The sequence below is a fragment of the Pogona vitticeps genome, chromosome 1, assembly GCF_051106095.1.
Source record: "Pogona vitticeps strain Pit_001003342236 chromosome 1, PviZW2.1, whole genome shotgun sequence".
NCBI lineage: Eukaryota > Metazoa > Chordata > Lepidosauria > Squamata > Agamidae > Pogona > Pogona vitticeps.
This window is the reverse complement of record NC_135783.1, coordinates 110,503,293-110,520,533: the sequence shown is the minus strand read 5'-3', so window position 1 is coordinate 110,520,533 and position 17,241 is coordinate 110,503,293. Positions and strand designations below refer to the sequence as shown.

Genomic DNA, 17,241 nt, shown 5'->3' with positions numbered 1-17,241 from the left:
TAGAGCATAGGTTCCCAAAGTGGTCTATATGGACCCCCAGGGGTCGATTTTGACTTGCAGGTGGTCCACATCAGAAAGGAAAAAAATGAGGGTTCATGAGATGTAAATGGGGGTCTATGTGAGCAGATTCCATTAGGCAGATCATAATAAATATTTAGGCGATCCATAATTACACCAAACACAGATTCTGTGTACATAATATTTCGTAATTAGGTACTATGTACTATCTGTATTGTGGTGTGCTACATTCATATGTAAGTTTGTAAAATTATTGGTAAATTTTTATGGTAAATGCCGGTGTGTTGTAAATGGGATCAATGACATTTTCTCATTTCTCATTACTGAGCTATATGGGCACACACATCGCGCGTGTACGTACTTGTTTAGACTTGTATCAGAGCTTTGCAGGGACTTCTTTGATTCATAATTGATAAATAGGGGTGTCAGAGACGTTCAGTTGCTTTCTGAGTTTTGAGAAGAAAAGTGGCTTAAAAATACATTCAAAAATAGAGAATGGGTAAAAGTGAAGTGAATCAAAATCAAGTTCTTTAGGAGTGCTTAAGAAAACTAAAACCTTGACAGCATCTTAAAAATCAGAGACATCACCTTGCCAACAAAAGTCCAAATAGTGAAAGCTATGGTTTTTCCTGTAGTGATGTATGGAAGTGAGAGCTGGACCATAAAGAAAGCTGGCCGCCGAAGAATTGATGCCTTTGAATTGTGGTGCTGGAGGAGGCTCTTGAGAGTCCCCTGGACTGCAAGGAGATCAAACCTATCAATTCTAAAGGAAATCAAACACTGGAAGGACAGATCCTGAAGCTGAGGCTCCAATACTTTGGCCATCTCATGAGAAGAGAAGACTCCTTGGAAAAGACCTTGATGTTGGGAAAGTGTGAAGGCAAGAGAAGGGGATGACAGAGGATGAGATGGTTGGACAGTGTCACCGAAGCAACCAGCATGAATTTGACACAACTCCTGCAGGCAGTGGAAGATAGGAGGGCCTGGCATGCTCTGGTCCATGGGGTCATGAAGAGTCGGACACGACTAAACAACAAAACAACGAAACGAAGAAAAGTAAGTACAAAATTGTATAGATATTTTGTTGTCGTTATGATTGCATAGGGGGCCTTTGGAAAACAAATAATTTGGCAAGTGGTCTATGGGGCAAGAAAGTTTGGGAACCTATGCTCTAGAGAATTAAAATAAATTGCAGAAAGTATTTGATTTTCTATATAGCTGGCAATGTAAGAGAAATAATGGAAGTAATAATGGACAGGACAACAGAGATATTCACAAGTTTGATCATTGTTCTTTATTTCATAACTAGCAGGCAACTATTTGTATAAGGTGTAATTTAAGTTTAATGTCTAGATGATACTCGAATTGTAGGCTTACGGGTGCTGGGTCATTAAAATGATCACCAGCGCAGTCTTCATACCTATTCTCCAGCAGGATTAACAGGAACATTTTTTAACAAAAACCAGTGGGGGAAAAATTGAATCTTAAAAATGTATGGCTCTACCATAGTCCCTCTCTAAATCTGATCTTAACGAGTACTGAAGGTATTTTAATAAATATTTAATTTCTACAATTGAGTACGAACCAGTAAAAACTATTTCTAGCAAAATATATTATTTTTAAAACTTTGTTTTTCTGAACAGATGCAAAATAGCATTTCAGTTTTCATATGCAAGATGCTCTGGAAGACACTGATTAAGGAAAAATTTAACATCACAGACAAAGAAATTATAATGTAAAGAGGAGATCTGACTAGTACTCTCTGATTAACTTTTTAAAATAATACCTTGGTTTTTCCAGATTTTGCTTTGCCAAGTACTTCCATATGTTCCCTACACTTAATTACTTGTTTTCTTATTGAAATCGAGATTGTGTGCGCGCGTGTGCGTGCGCATACACACACACACACACACAGAGAGAGAGAGAGAGAGAGAGAGAGAGAGAGTGCACATCTGTGTGTATAGTGAGCTAAACAGAACTCACGTTACAGTTAGCACTGGCAATGGGAATACAATAATAATTCCAGTGTTACCTACCAGTCATAAAATAGATTTAAGCAATTAAGTGAGATTTCTGTTGTTATTTCCAAAACATATAAACTGAAACATAGTAAACTACATTCCCAAAAATGAAACACAACGAAGTTATATAATACAGTTAGGTAGGGCAATTTTGTACTAATACTGTCTGGGAATAAAAAAAATTATTTTCCTCTGATGGAACCAATGAAATTATTCTAACAGGTGAATGGAAAACTTGGGATTACAATGATATTAAGGTAGCAGATTCCAAAACAATATCTGCTTCATATTAGTTTTAGATCACTTAGAATTTAAGTGAATCACTTCATCTTTCATGTTTTTTCAAGTAGAGGCTACTGAAAATGGTGAGAGAAGAGAATGTAAATGTACCTGATGCAGAAATTACACCACCTGTATTATAACTCGATTTAAGAAACTGAGAACCATACATGGGTTTAGATGCTCTAGCATTTCCTTTCTAGTTTAAACTCCTGATTTCTTCTTCAATTATTTCTGGGGTTTCATTACATCTGTACTACCATGTTCAGGGCTGACCTCCTCCTATCTGCAATAGAGTTCAAAAACCATCTTCAAACTCTGGTTTCTAATCACTGAGAAAGATAGGAACACTAAAGTTACATCTTATTTCCCAACTATGGTTAGCAAATCAACAGTATTATGGCTACAACAATCTTACACGACTCTCTGATTTTCAGGGTCCTCCCATAACAGCTCACTACCCTGTTTCCCCAAAATAAGACCTAACCTGAAAGCTCTAGTATGATTTTTCAGGATACTCATAAGCCCTGCCCCAAAGAAACCGCACCCTCCACCATTGTGCAGCAACCAGAAGATGATGACAGGATTGTATTTGAATCAATGTAGATTGCTGTACATGAAAAAAAAATAAGACATCCCCTGAAAATAAGCCCTAAGGTGTTTTTGGGAGCAAAAATTAATATAAGACCCTGTCTTATTTTCAGTGTCTTATAAACGTAAAAATACGGTAATATAAAAGGGTTATATTCATTGCTTCATATTCTTGGGGTCCAGAGACACCAACAAATACAAAGCAACGAATATAACCCTTTTATATTACCATATTTTTATGTTTATAAGACACCCCCTGTTTATAAGACCCCCTTTTCTATCCCCAAAATTAAGAAAATTTAGCTTTGAGGATTCAGCCTAAGGGCTCAGAACAGTCTGACATTTTGGTCCCTATTGAATCTGAGCCTACAGGCTCCACCTCCAGTGAAGTATGTTCCAATTGGTTTGTTCAGCATCAGCTGACATCAGTTCCATAAGGCTTGTGATTGGAGAAAGCTAAGTCTCCTTACTGTAGGAAGCCAAGCCTCCTGATTGGAGGCAGCAGCTAAGCCTCGTGATTGAAGGAAGCCTGTTTACAGTGGCAAGGTACAGCTGTTTTGTTCTCTGCATATTCTCAGCTTATTTCCATATAAGGCGTCCCTCAATTTTTAGTGTAATGGTTTTAGGAAAAAGCAGCATCTTATACACAGAAAAATATGGTAGTCCCCTCATCTATCCCTATCTGCTTATACCCCCACGGGTCAGCTGTTCCTCAGGGGCATAAGCAGAGAGGGGTTTTCCCTTTGGGTGCCTTGGGAAAGCCTGCCTGAACGGAATCCCACCCCGTTTTAAAAATGGGGGGACTGCTTTGCTCAGGCTTCCCCTGTTTTTCTATGCCCCTGCGGCATACACAGGGGAAGCCTGAGCAAATGAATTCTCCCTGATGTCTTTGCAAAGATCACTTTGTGAGATCATTTTGATCCTGCTTTGATCCCACTTCCCCCATCTTTTTATGCCTGCTCGGGAATAGGAAGAAGAGGGAAGGGGGACCCAAGCAATCCACCACCACCACTATCTTTGCAAAGACAGTGGAGGTGGGGGATCACTTAGCTAAGGCTCTGTTTCTGCAGAAGCTGCCATGGAGCAGGAGGAGGCAGCTGGGAAGGTAAGTGTCAGTGGGAATGGGGTGGGGGCAGGCAGTTGCTGGGGCTTTCTAAAAAAACCCATGGGCTATCTAAAAAAAAAAAACACCAATAAACCGATGAACTGATTCATGGTTCATTGGGCCACTGGGGGCAATTTGTGGGTCGTCAAATTATAACTTTTGAAATTTGATGACCCACAAAGAAAAAGGCCCATTTTGGCATTTTGTCCCCATCTCTACTCGTGGGCTTTTAAATTGAACAATTTCATATAAATGCACCAGGATGTTTTATTTATTAAGTGGAATCATTAGATACCATATGTGTGCCTACTATAGACTTGATCTTGGCTTCAGTGTGGGTGTTAAATGAAGTGTCAGTTACCCACATTTGTACCATGTAGCAGATACAATGATGACTACAGTTTATTTTCCAGGATTTCAGATCTAATCTCCTTTACAGTTGTGCATAAATCACAGTGATTATAAATGCAGAAGTAAGGACTGATGTGTGGATTTTTAAGAACTGTCAAGAATATTATGGATGCCAAATACTGCCAAGGAATAAATCAGTCAAATGATTAAATTCATCTTGCAGTTCAAGAATCAAATGATCTTTTCTCAGCCAAGTAATCCTCCAACAGACTTATTAGAAAAAGGACATGCCATCATTTCAAAGATTGCCAGGTGACTAAATTTAATCTAACTCTACTTTTTCAAAAGTTATAATTGCATAATTTTCTTTTCCAAATAGGGCTGTTACTATTCGTATTTGGTTACTTAACAGTGGACAATTTTAAGTCATCCGAGATGAAATTATACTAATGTGTACAATGAACAGTCTTTAGCCTGGTTCTTTACCCATGCGGCAATTTCATCCACTGTACCAGTCTACAACTTCATATTCCCTCACACCCTTACATCATTCCAAGCTCCTCCAGTTCCAAAATAGCCTCTCCTACAACAGGAATGGGAGAACTTCAGTTGGGATCTAATCATAGGGTTAAGAAAAATACATGAATCTCCAGGCTTGCCATCTCTTCTGTTAATTTCCATGCTCAATTCAAGATGCTGGTCATCACCTATAACGCTCTAAATGATTGAGGACCTCAATACGTGTCAGAATGTCTCTCCTAAAGAGCAGCTACCTGTCTCACCCGCTCTTCAAAGTCCAGGATGCTAAAAATAGTACCACCAAAGGAGGTTCAAAAGAGTGAACATCAGGAACTGGGTTGCAGCCCCACAACTCTGGAATAAGCTTCCAACAGACGTTTGCCAGGCACCTTCCCTCTCAGTTTTTAAGATGTTAGTTCAAACATAATTGTTTAAAGCTGCATTTTATTAGTGGTAGCTACCTGTGATGTCTAATGTCATTCTGAATTATTATTTACCTGCAGATGAGTTTGGGTGCTTCAAGGCTTTTGATCACTGACTGAATTTATTGATTTATGATATCTGTGTCTATCTATTGTGCTATGTTTGTTTGTTTGTTTGTTTGTTTAATAGACTTCTACCCTGCCCATCTAGACCAAAGGTCTACTTTGGGCGGCAGAGTATTCTATTGCTGTATTCTAATGTTGTATTCTATTGCTGTATGCCTATACTAGAAACTGCTCACTTCTGGACAGTACATAAGGCTATCGGGCAGTATATAAGTTGAATATATATATGGGGAAATGTATATTTCCTGCTCTTACAACAATATCATTCTAGCAACTATACTCCTTTGTGATGCATATCTCTGCAAACAGACATACAAAGGAAGCAGTGGTCATATTACAACAATCATGCATCTACTTTTAATGTGCTTTCACAATCATTCCATGTCTATGTATTCAAATACTTCAAGATTTGCTCTGCTTATAAAACAAGTCAATTCAAATTATTTTTTTACTGATCACATGATGCAGAGGCTAATACAAATCAGTCCAGCCGTTTTTTGCTCCCAAAGTGTTTTTTTTCTCTGCCACTGGGGGGCTTCAAACCAAGACAATTCAAATGGGCTTAATTTTGATGTTCTCATAAAGACAGGGGACATGTCTACATGTCTGTAGATGGTGTTTCTGTGACACAGGGAGTTGGGGGTCCTGTGTGAGCATACTATGATTTCAAACATAATGCAGGCTACAAATCAAAATGCAGGGAAACCAAATCACTCCAATTCAGTTTTCCAGTATAGTTATACCCTCAGACATCTTTTGCCACTTCAGAAAACACATTTTCAAGATATGGAATAAATCTCTCCTCTCATGAAGCTATTTGATCTCTGTGTAATTCCAAGATCAGCAATGCTTTCAAACTCCTATTTTTTTAGCAACAGCAAAACCAAGAGGGTATTGTCCTCCATAAATTAGGCTACTAACATACAGAACACTTGGGGAAATGGCAATCTGTGTGTGGCAGTATTATTCTTAGATTGAATATGCCCAATTCATGGACTGCAATAAGTAACTGGCTCTGCCTCTCAAGTCATCGTTCTGCATCTGGCTCTCCACTCCTTTTCAAGCTGCTCTTCAACTCCTTTCAATCAGATTGAAAACTCCAACTCACAAAAGAAATAAGGCAAATGGGTTTTTCCATCAACGTTCTCTTAGCGATGTGGCATGTCGGTGCTAAAGCAGCACTCAAACAAAGAACCTGGGACATAGAACTTCAAAAGCATGTGAGCCAGTTAGGCAAATACAGTGTTGTTGCCTTTACAATATCTTCATATTTGACTAGAACAATGACAACAGAGACTAGAAGAGCCTTCACATTAGCGAGACTTAATGTTTTACCCTCTAAGCTCAGGGAGGGAAGATTTCAACATATACCTATCTCGGATTGCCTGTGTCCATGTAATGATGGCCAAGTGAAAACTGTACGCCATGTTTTACTGTACTGTCTTTTCTATAGAGATCTACACATCAACCTCCTGAGCCCAATCATTCTCAGATATCCAGGGAGACCTGATGAATTTTACATCAACCTACTTCTTTCCAGTCAAGACTCCCTTATTACACGCTCTGCAGCAAAATTTTGTGCAGCAGCAATGGCACAGCACTCCCTTATAGTCCCCAAGTTTACAGGTTGACTGGTTTTAGCATGAGGGTGGTTTACTGTCAAGCGTAGAGAAATGTTGTGGTGCCAAAGGAAAGGAGGAAATGTTTACAAATGTTTACAAATATGTAGGAAGGACTCCCAATAACCCAAAGACCCTGTCCAAACCAGTTTGCCCTAGACGACCCAATGGTTCAAAGGATAGCTATAAAAATGCTGTATTTGATTCTCCTCATATATTACAACTAGTACAAAATTAATTATCTTTTGTACACTTTTTAATTGCATTTTGTATATTTTAGCCATATAATATGTCCTATTCTATACAACTATTACATGTACAGGAGCACTTATCAGGATGGCATCTACAACTTTACAAGAAATAACATTTGTGCTGAGTGGAATGGTAACTACCCATATATATACTGTACAATTTAATTTTCAGCAACTATTTATCTGCTCGCATTTTTAAAAACCGTAAGTCAGGATGTACAATAGGTACAACAAAAAGATGGCTAAATCTGCCAAAGACCAAATGTTACACATATATTTGGCCTCTTCATCCTGAAATGTGACATTTAGTGACATCAGGCATACTAGAAAATACACTGAGCATTTTCTTACTGTGCCAGCGATTTCACAAATTGTCATGTAAGTTCCTTATCCTCCCTTTACAATAACTGTTTTCCTCAGTTGCTAAAGGATACATTAAAATACAACAAATAACATAGTTCTTTCAGAGGTGAAGGGAATCCTAATGAAAAACTCAATCTGACAAGTCAGAAATAATAATATGATATGCTACATTACAGTTGCTGTAATGGAAAACATTTTACTGTCTACTGCTTTTGCTCAGTTTGTAAGACAGATCAAAATGGATACACTGTAAAAATCAGCATTTACTCCTACTGTGCATCTTTTCCTTAACTATGACCCACTCTTCCATTACAACAAATGGTTTTCATGAGGTGCTTTACCACATCAGTTTCACAAAGTGAATACTTTGTTCCCATGCAAAAGACAAAGTCCCATGGAATCTGAGACATTAACAACCTTTATAGCTTGAGTCTTCATAAACAGCCTACTTTATCAGCTGGAAGAAATGGAAAGAGAGAGATTGTTGCAATTCCAGGAGCACAAAGGGCTAGTTTTCTAAAACCGTCCCCTGTGGATGTCAGTTTAACAGATATCTAGTTTAAACTGGAACTTCTATTCTTATACCCTTGGGTTTAATTATGATTTCTCACCGTACCGTGATGTCTAATTTGCAGTAGATACGAATGTACTCTTCCCAATGGTGACTACAAATACTGGAGTTACCTGCCAGAGAATTTTCATGAGCAAGATCCATAATACCAAAAGTAACCATGACTCTAGAACTGGCCAAGATCTGATTGCGCGAAGCACTTTAGAATTTAATACCATGAAGAGGTTGCTAGTGAAGCTACTGTGCAGCCCAACCATGCTGTTGGGGGGAAAAACAATGATATGGGCATTTCTGCTGTAGAAATAAGGCCCATGTAGTTCTGACATGATGCTATAGTGAGATGTGCTTCAGAGACACTTTCCTACTTTTGCATAGATCAGCCAGTGCCATGTCATCCTTTGTTTATAATTTGTTTAAGAAGCAAATTGACAAATCTGAGTTTAATCTGCACACTAATCTACATTACATGATCTCCTGCACAGAAAACCAACATATTGGCCTTCAATCACAAGTCATAAAGCTGAAGGAATATGGGTTTGTGCCAGAGACAGACTCATAATGTCAGCACAACTAAAGTCTGAACACTTACGCCAGATGTAAAACTAGGGTGTGAAAAAGTAATAATGAAATACAGTAATTCAAAAATAGTAATGTAGGTTCACTGGAGCAGGACTATGGGATAGGCATTCATGGTCTCATAGTGCATCTGAGAGGTAAAATCTATGTTATGCACAGCCATATGCATCTTTCATCAACAATTAATTTAATGCAGTAAAAAGGTAAAGGTAAAGGTTCCCCTTGACAATTTTTGTCCAGTCGTGTTCGACTCTAGGGGGCGGTGCTCATCCCCATTTCCAAGCCATAGAGCCAGTGTTTGTCCGAAGACAATCTTCCGTGGTCACATGGCCAGTGCGACTTAGACACGGAACGCAGTTACCTTTCCACCAAGGAGGTCCACTGCCTACAAATTAAAATACAAGATCTGCTGGATCAGACCAAAGACCCATCTAGTTCATCCTTCTATTCTCACTGCATGGAATTCTGTTGCGACCAAACATCTATGAAATGGCCTACATATCAGATGTGAGCATGATGGGGCCCTCATGCTTGTATTCCCCAGCAACTGATATTGAGAGGTATAGTGCCATCATCATCTTGACTGATAGTGCCTGACAGTCAAGTCTTCCATGGCATACTTAAGTTTAAATCTTGTCATAAAGTATCAGCTAGAAGGAACATCTACATAGTTCATAAGTGTCCTCTACATACAAAAACAAAGATATATCAGCCATGACTTTCTTCGGGTCATTATCCCAAAGAGTTTTTTTAAAATTACATTTACTGAAAATGTGAAATGTTCCTTATTTGTTCATTTAGTATTTAACAGGCAGGCCTCTAAGCCCTGTAGCAATGAAATTTACCAAGAAGGCTGCCTCATGTCATACTGGTTTCCTTCAACGGAAATGATCCATAGGCTCTTTTCCAGCTCTGCAATCCTAAGGTAAGTACTACTATGCTATTATTCTTACTATTATTTTTATTAACAAATAAGTTCAAATACAGATGATTTTCATCAAATTTTAAAGAACTGCTAAAGAAGGAAAACATGAACCGCTTTTCACTTAGTTCGTCTCACACACACACACATGCCAAATACAGTGACATCAAGAGGCATTCTACAAATTGCTACACAGTTGAAACCAGTTACCGGAAAGTCACAGCTTGCATGAATTCATCTAGAAGGTCATCATAAGCTTGGCCTCTGACTCGCTTATGTCTAAGCCCAATATACAAAGGATCTTTTAGCAACTCCTGTTTAAAAAGAAAGAAAGAAAGCAGAAGACAGAGTTAGGTCAACATGTTGAATAAGTTACCATTTTACTCACTTGAATCCAAATGCTAACTGTGTACATTTATTTATTTATTTATTTATTTATTTATTTGATTTATATCCCGCTCATCTGGTAAATCTATACCACTCTGAGCGGCTAACAAGAACATATATACAATTATAATAAAATAAATTAAAAATCAATTAACAGAAAATGACAAAAATCATAGATAATTGCAAATAATAAATAGATAAAGGAGAGAAAAATAAATTAAGTTAGATTAGGTGCTGGCAGGAGGGAAGGCCTTGACATACAGCCATGTTTTCAGTTGAGTTTTGAATGTACCCAGCGTAGGGGCCGCGCGAATCTCAGGAGGGAGATTGTTCCAAAGGCGAATTTATCTGTTCTGGAGATTTGTGCTAGTTTAAGCTGAAAAGCAGGGAAACAGCAGCGAAGAAGGCGGATCACCACGATACCATACTTTACAGCCACACTGAAAGGAATCCTCAACTTTGGATCTTGGATCTCTAAGTGAAAATTGACAGTGTGTACATCAAACTACAGTTCCGACTATCCTTGTGGGAAGGCTTGGCAAGTCAACTAGAATAAAAGTAATATATGTATGTGGTGTAGATAGGCCTGGAGAATAAGAAGAAATGATGATAATTTTAAGCATAAAAAGGATGTGATATACATAAATATATTTACTGGTTTATAAAGATAAAAGCAGTGAAAAAGTTTTGTACAGATCCCTTTCTATTATTCCTAATTGAACATGTAGAATATGAATATACAAAGACATAAAGTTAAATCTCATAGAACAAAAACCATTTTTAATCCTAGTGTAGAAGAAATAAATCAAGATGCAATTACAGAGTAAATATTACATTCTTTTTTTAACGTAAGTGTTGGCTTTGAATTTCAGATGTCAAATCATAGCTTATAATTTAAAAATCCAAATACACACAGTACTCATTGCCAAAACAATTTTAAAAGCACAACTCTACCCACATAAAAATGTAATGAGCTTTCTGTTTCAGAATGCTCAAAGAAAAGCATGCAGCATACATACAAGGCTTGTCTCTTCTTCCTGAGTAAGCCTGAACTTTCACTACTGCTGAGATCTCAGTCTAGGAATAGGAGTTCCAACGGGGATCTCTGGGCTTATCAATATAGGATTCCCCTGTGGAATATCATCTGGGGAAGTAGCCTTTGGTTGTGTTTCAAGTGTCCTTATTTCTGTCAGAATCATACTCTTATTCCTCTTGAGAGGAAATGTCATTGGGGGTAAGGTCTGACACTTTTGATGATTTCTTGATAGCCTGTATTATTTACCCTCCTGAGCCCCCGGCTTGGGTCCCAAAGTTCCTAGCATAAGCCAGAGGATACTTCTGCTCATAGGCATGATTGTACATTTTCTACATAATTTATGGATTCTGATTCATATATGAACCACTACTCAGAGTTCTCAAGGTCTAACTCCCTTTTTGTAAAAATGGGAAGTACATTATATGAAAATAGTTTTTTCACATTATGATTGTTTATCGAACAAGGAAAATACAGTTGTTCACACTATGGTTGCTCTATCAAACAACAATCTTGGTCTGGACAATTATACAGTGATGCATAAGCTTCATAATGTCATTTTTCATTAACTTAGCTAAACTACTGTCAAGCAGTATTAAAATAAATATTGCAAAACACTTCACAACCACACTATACATACTGACATTTTTTAGAAAATTAGCCTACAAAACTGGTCACATTATAAGCTCATAAAATTGAGACTTGCCATGAATAAACCAACATTTAAGTATGCAGATTAACTGCAGATACTACCTTCTGCTATCATATTATTGAAGAATCTAAGACAGAAGATCTTTTTAAATATCAACCTAACCGGACAGTCACTGAACACATAGGTCTTGTTCACACATAATGCCAAAAACGGTTTTGCATTAGAAAGAGCATTAAATATGGTTTAGACCTCCACACTTCTCCTTCCCTATTCCTTTCCCTCATGCACATAGAAAGAAACTTCTGCTCTCAGTTTGCAGCAAACCACAGTTTGCTTTTTTTTTCATCCAACGATATTATGGTTTGGACACACCACAATATGCCCATAAATCTGAACACTGTTTGCAGATCTGATTGGTGAGGAAGCTATGGTCCCTGCACAAACTAAACAGAGCAAATTATGGTTGTAAACTGGAAGTTTCATATTTCACCTTCCTGAATGTTGCCAACACCAATGGCAGAAGTCAGGATGATCTAGAGGATGTCATCTTGTGCCCCCTGTCATTCACACTTATTGAAAAACAGCCCTGACAATTGCTTTGTGTTTGGGTGAGAAGTGGTTAACTGGCCAAAAAAAAAAAAAAAAAAAAGCCCCTGGGATTTTCACTTCTGTGGTGTCACTTTGTGAATGGAAGTTTAAATATATATACACTATACAGTACATAAATTCCAACAGAAACCTCACTCATGTAGAATCGCCCAGTGCTAGAGAAGCCCAGAAAATGAGCACGTTATCTGTATTATGGTTGCTGGGAGAGGACTGAAGCTGGGGTGTGGCTGTAGTTCCTCTGTGTCAAAATATTTTCAATGGCTGTTCAGACTTAATGAAATGGGAAAGTAAAGATGTGAATTAAGTGCAATATATACAGTGAAGAAACATAAACGCTCTTTAATCTCTCAAGGAAACGAATGTTTCCATGCCCACTCTGCAGAATCCAGACTAGAAAGCTAACTTCCAATTTCCAAACCTTCTCCTTGAGATAGGCAAGCTGAAGGAAAAAAAATGTGTATCAAACCAAAAGCTCTACAAACATGCTTTGCACATGTTTTCCAAAATATGTCCCCTTGCCTTTTGAAATTAAATAAACAAAGAGCTGGAAGTTAGTAAAGATAGTAGTAAAGACTTTGCAAACCAGTCAGAATCATCCATACAATGTGAAAGACAGTGAAGAAAGAAAAGGACAAAGATTAACTCTGGAAATGTGGTGCTGGAGGAGATATCACAGTTTTAACAAAAGCATAATTCGAAAACCGTTTGCTCAAACTTCCAGAACAATAGCAGACTGCTACACCTGTGCAAAATCTGGCACTGATCTGAAATCCAGTTTTAAATTTGTTGGGTTTTTTTTTGTTTCAGCTGCCCTCCTTTTTTAGAATTGCCATGTTGATTGGCACTGCTGAACAATAATATAGCTGCACCACCATGTTGCTATAACAGATCCACAAATCTGTTCTCTTGACTTGCATTTCAGTCTAATCTTTTGGATAAATGGAAGACCACTTTCAAATCTGGGAGCCAAACAGGATAGAAAGATAGGAAGATAGAAATGCATTAACTCTGACACACTAAATGAGAAAAGTCTCCCCAAAATGACTTCATGGTGGGAAGGTGAGTTTTTGTTTGAGGAGGAATGTGTGCATCTGCAAGACTGATTTTGTGGAATTGCACAAAACGTAATGATAAATGTTCAATTTTTCTTGTATGGATTTTTTTAAAAGTGGAAGCATCAAATGGGTTGCTTAGATTTTCATAGCAATCAATTTGTTATTTTGTGCCTGTTATATGTGCATGGTTAGGAAAATATGTTAGGGAATTTTTGCCAAGTGAACAAACTGCACACACAAAAATCAAAAGTATTTCATGCCTCACTGAAAGTGAGATCTCTGCCTAGGACCCGAGAATTCTTTAAAAAGCTGTCTTGCTATGTTAAGGCAGTTGTCTCAACCCTAAACAAAACACTGGTGAGATTTTTTTTTTCTCATTCCTAGCAAGCTAAATCGAGAAGCCCTTCCACAGACTAGACTCTATCCCTACTCAACTCATGCAATTATATACACAGTCCAACTCAGGTTCAGTTTTTAAAACCATGGTTAGTTAGACTCATATATGTATATCAGAAAGCTGCTCATAGCCATTCACTGGAGCTCTGCACCAATAGATCACGCAGTACATAAACCTATCCCCCCAAACACTTATTGTTGTGTCTTATTTTTTTAAGGTATCAAGATTACTGTTTTATTTTATGAAACATTGAAGCCACTAGAGTCAGCACTATTACCAAAAAGTGACAGATAAAGATGAGGAAAACCTCCATACATGTGCATTCTTCTTCAGTTACACATTCAAAAAGAACGTAACATAACATTAAATACTACACATATTCCTAAACAGTATCATATTTTCTTCTGCTTAGTGTTTTTTTTACAAACCCATCATTCTTCAAAAAAACAACAACAATGAGAATATTACTTATACATTTGTTGCAGGATTTATTATGGCTAACATAACATTTTATAACAGAAGATACCACAATATTAAGCAAATCCCTCTCTTGTGTGCTCATGTGTAAACATGCACATCACGAACTTTAGCTGCTAATAATCCCTATTTGAAATTTAAAGGAAGATAAAATAAATCGCTGGTAAAATCAGTGCTAGGTAAATGAGAAATAAACATGCTTGTTACAGTTATTAATACTTGGGCTGATGTGCTGAGGCCGAAGCCATTTTTAAAACACAATCCTCATTTCAGAATACAAAAATTGTTCCAAAACCACATTCTAAAAACAGTCTTTATAATAGTAGGATAAAACCAGCTGGAGCTGGCAAGCTGCTAAACTTGCTTTCTGTGAATATCATGAAAAATTATCCATTTCTTTGTTCTCAAATAGCACAGTGGTCAACTTTCCAGACACAGGCACACAGGCCTTTCCTCTTCTGCATCATGCTGAGAATTCACTACAAGATTACTATTACTGTATTTTGAAACATATTATCTGGTGGAAGTAGGGTCAGTCCTCCCTTCAGCCCTAACACAATTATTAGCCAACATCACAAGAACCGGAGGAATAGAATTCCTTGTCTCAACTTTCCTACTTAAAAGTATGTAGCACAGAAACATGTTTACTTCTGTATAGCTTTAGGTGGCTCATGCTTCATATTTTTTCCCACCACCTAATTTTTGTACGCCACACTTGCCTTCTGATTTCCAAGAAAATACTAAATCTTGCACTGACTGGGTTCTAGTATGTTATTTAGCGCTGTGTCTTGATAAAATATCAAGTCAAAGAAAGTGTAGGGAATACCTATAATTATTTACATTATTTTATGTTTTCCTAACGATTATTTCTCCTTCTAATTCATACTGTTTAAATACAAGCCATCATTTTCTCAGCTACATCTAAGCATGTTGCATACTTCTTTGGGATTTAAATTTTTGTACATTACCACATGGCTACACAGAAACTGATGGCCTAGAACAAGGGTCTCCACACTATAGCCTGCCTTGCCCTTTTATCCGGCTCAGCAAACGTCGGAGGCTCAAGTCCGCAGGCTCAGGTCTGTTCCCTTCAGCCCATATGTGCATGCCTGAGTGCATCCGTGCATGGTGGTCAGGTGGGCGTACACACATACGTGTTCCTTTCACCCCTCAAAAATGTGGAAAATATATGATGCAGCCCTCATGCTGAAAAGTTTGGAGACCCCTGGCCTAGAAGAAGTCAAACAGCCTCATCCTTAGGGGAATTCTATGAAATTGTATTTCCCTAGTGAAGAGTTAGCTCTGTTGCATATTTCTACATATCTGTGTCATAAAGATTTTGAATATAAAGAGTTCTCTCATAACTGCCGAAAAAGCTAATAGACAATGGCCAAAATCCCGTTGCTTAGCATAGCAAATCATACTACTGTACATTCATGCATGTTAAGGAAGGTCTATTTGAATCAATGGAACATATGGAGGAGTTGACTCACTAAATTACAATTGATTCTATAGTCCTAGTCTAGTGCAATTTACTTCTCTAAGAAACAGGATTTTGTCAATTTTGCTGCAATTCTGAAAGCTGCTAGAATAAGCTCAATTAAATCATCCTACTCCCTTAAATTTCATTATTTCTACTTCTTTTACATACTTAGACCGGCTCTTGAAGAACAGAATTACTACTAATTAGGCAAACTGCTTGCCTTACACACTTAAACCAGTGGGAAAATTGCTATGAGCCCAAGGGCTTACAATTAGTTCTGAGACTTGGTTAATCTTATCAGAATCTTCAATTGTGCATTTTCTCTGCTCTAGAAAATTGTCTAGCATATAATTTTTAAAAAGTATAAACACTCTTATCTCATCATCCTTTACTAGCAGATACACCAAGAGGGCATAAGCAGTGCATTCTGTCCCAGTTCACAGCCTTGAAGTTCATGGTGATATCAACCCAGGATATCTGGTACAGGAGTAGGTTTTTAAATTCTGAATCTTCCGTGGCTTACCCCTTATAAATCTGCTTGCCAACTAGCTAAAGTTGAGTCTAGCCAGAATGAGACTCAGATTTCAGGTTAGCTGAAACAAAGACTCCATCTATTGCTCTTGCCTAAAGTAGAGTAATTGAAAATGTATGGTGTGCTTTGAACTGAAACAAGCAGGCAGTTTGGCCAATGAATCTTGACAGTAAAAACCAGAGCCAAGAACTGTCAAAATATTCTTTCTCTTCTGAATCAAAGGGTGCTTGCTCACTCGCCCTCTCTTTCCTTTTCCATAGTCTTGGGGAAAGGATGGCTAGAAATATTCAACTACCAATCAATTTGAAATCATTGTCTCTGTAAAGCAAAGGAGAAAATAATCCCTGGGAATTCTGGCAGAATTATAATGAAACTTGATGGATTTATAAAGACACAGAACTTTAATATGTAATCCTAATACAATAATATCAGAAAGATCCTCCTTAACATTTTATTCATGATTCCCATGTATGCATTTTTATTTCAGTATAGTATTTTCAATCAGTAAGAACTATCTAAGACCTCCCCCCCCTGAAATTTTGCCCTTCAGTGGCAGACACAGTCACTTAATAAACTGCAGGCCTACCTAGATCCCATTTCCTTCCTACTTGTGTTCATCAGCAGCAATAATGAAAACTGAGATGGCAATGTTAAATAGAGGATCTAGCCCAGAGATGGTTTATTACAGAGTATGGGATGCCTCAACCTGCAATTCTAGAATGAGATACTCCTCTACTCCAACCACAAAACACCTGTAATCACGCCCTAGATTTCAAGCATTCCTGCATGGCAGGAAAGTCTCTGCACCAATGTTCCTGCCATCCAGAACAGGTGTTCAATAAGTCTCTTACCCAGTGGTGGCCATGGTAACCACACTGTAGA

General features: G+C 37.8%; 1 protein-coding gene across 4 annotated transcripts in view; it reads right to left on the bottom strand.

Annotated features, from left to right (window-relative positions):
• Positions 1–17,241, bottom strand: part of ME1 (malic enzyme 1) — a 159,843-nt gene that overhangs the window by 64,893 nt on the left and 77,709 nt on the right. For all 4 annotated transcript variants that reach the window (XM_072999154.2, XM_078380506.1, XM_078380510.1 and 1 more), the window contains exon 6: positions 9,945–10,048. In XM_072999154.2, coding sequence (XP_072855255.2) covers positions 9,945–10,048 — 104 coding nt within the window. The remainder of the gene's footprint in view (positions 1–9,944; positions 10,049–17,241) is intronic.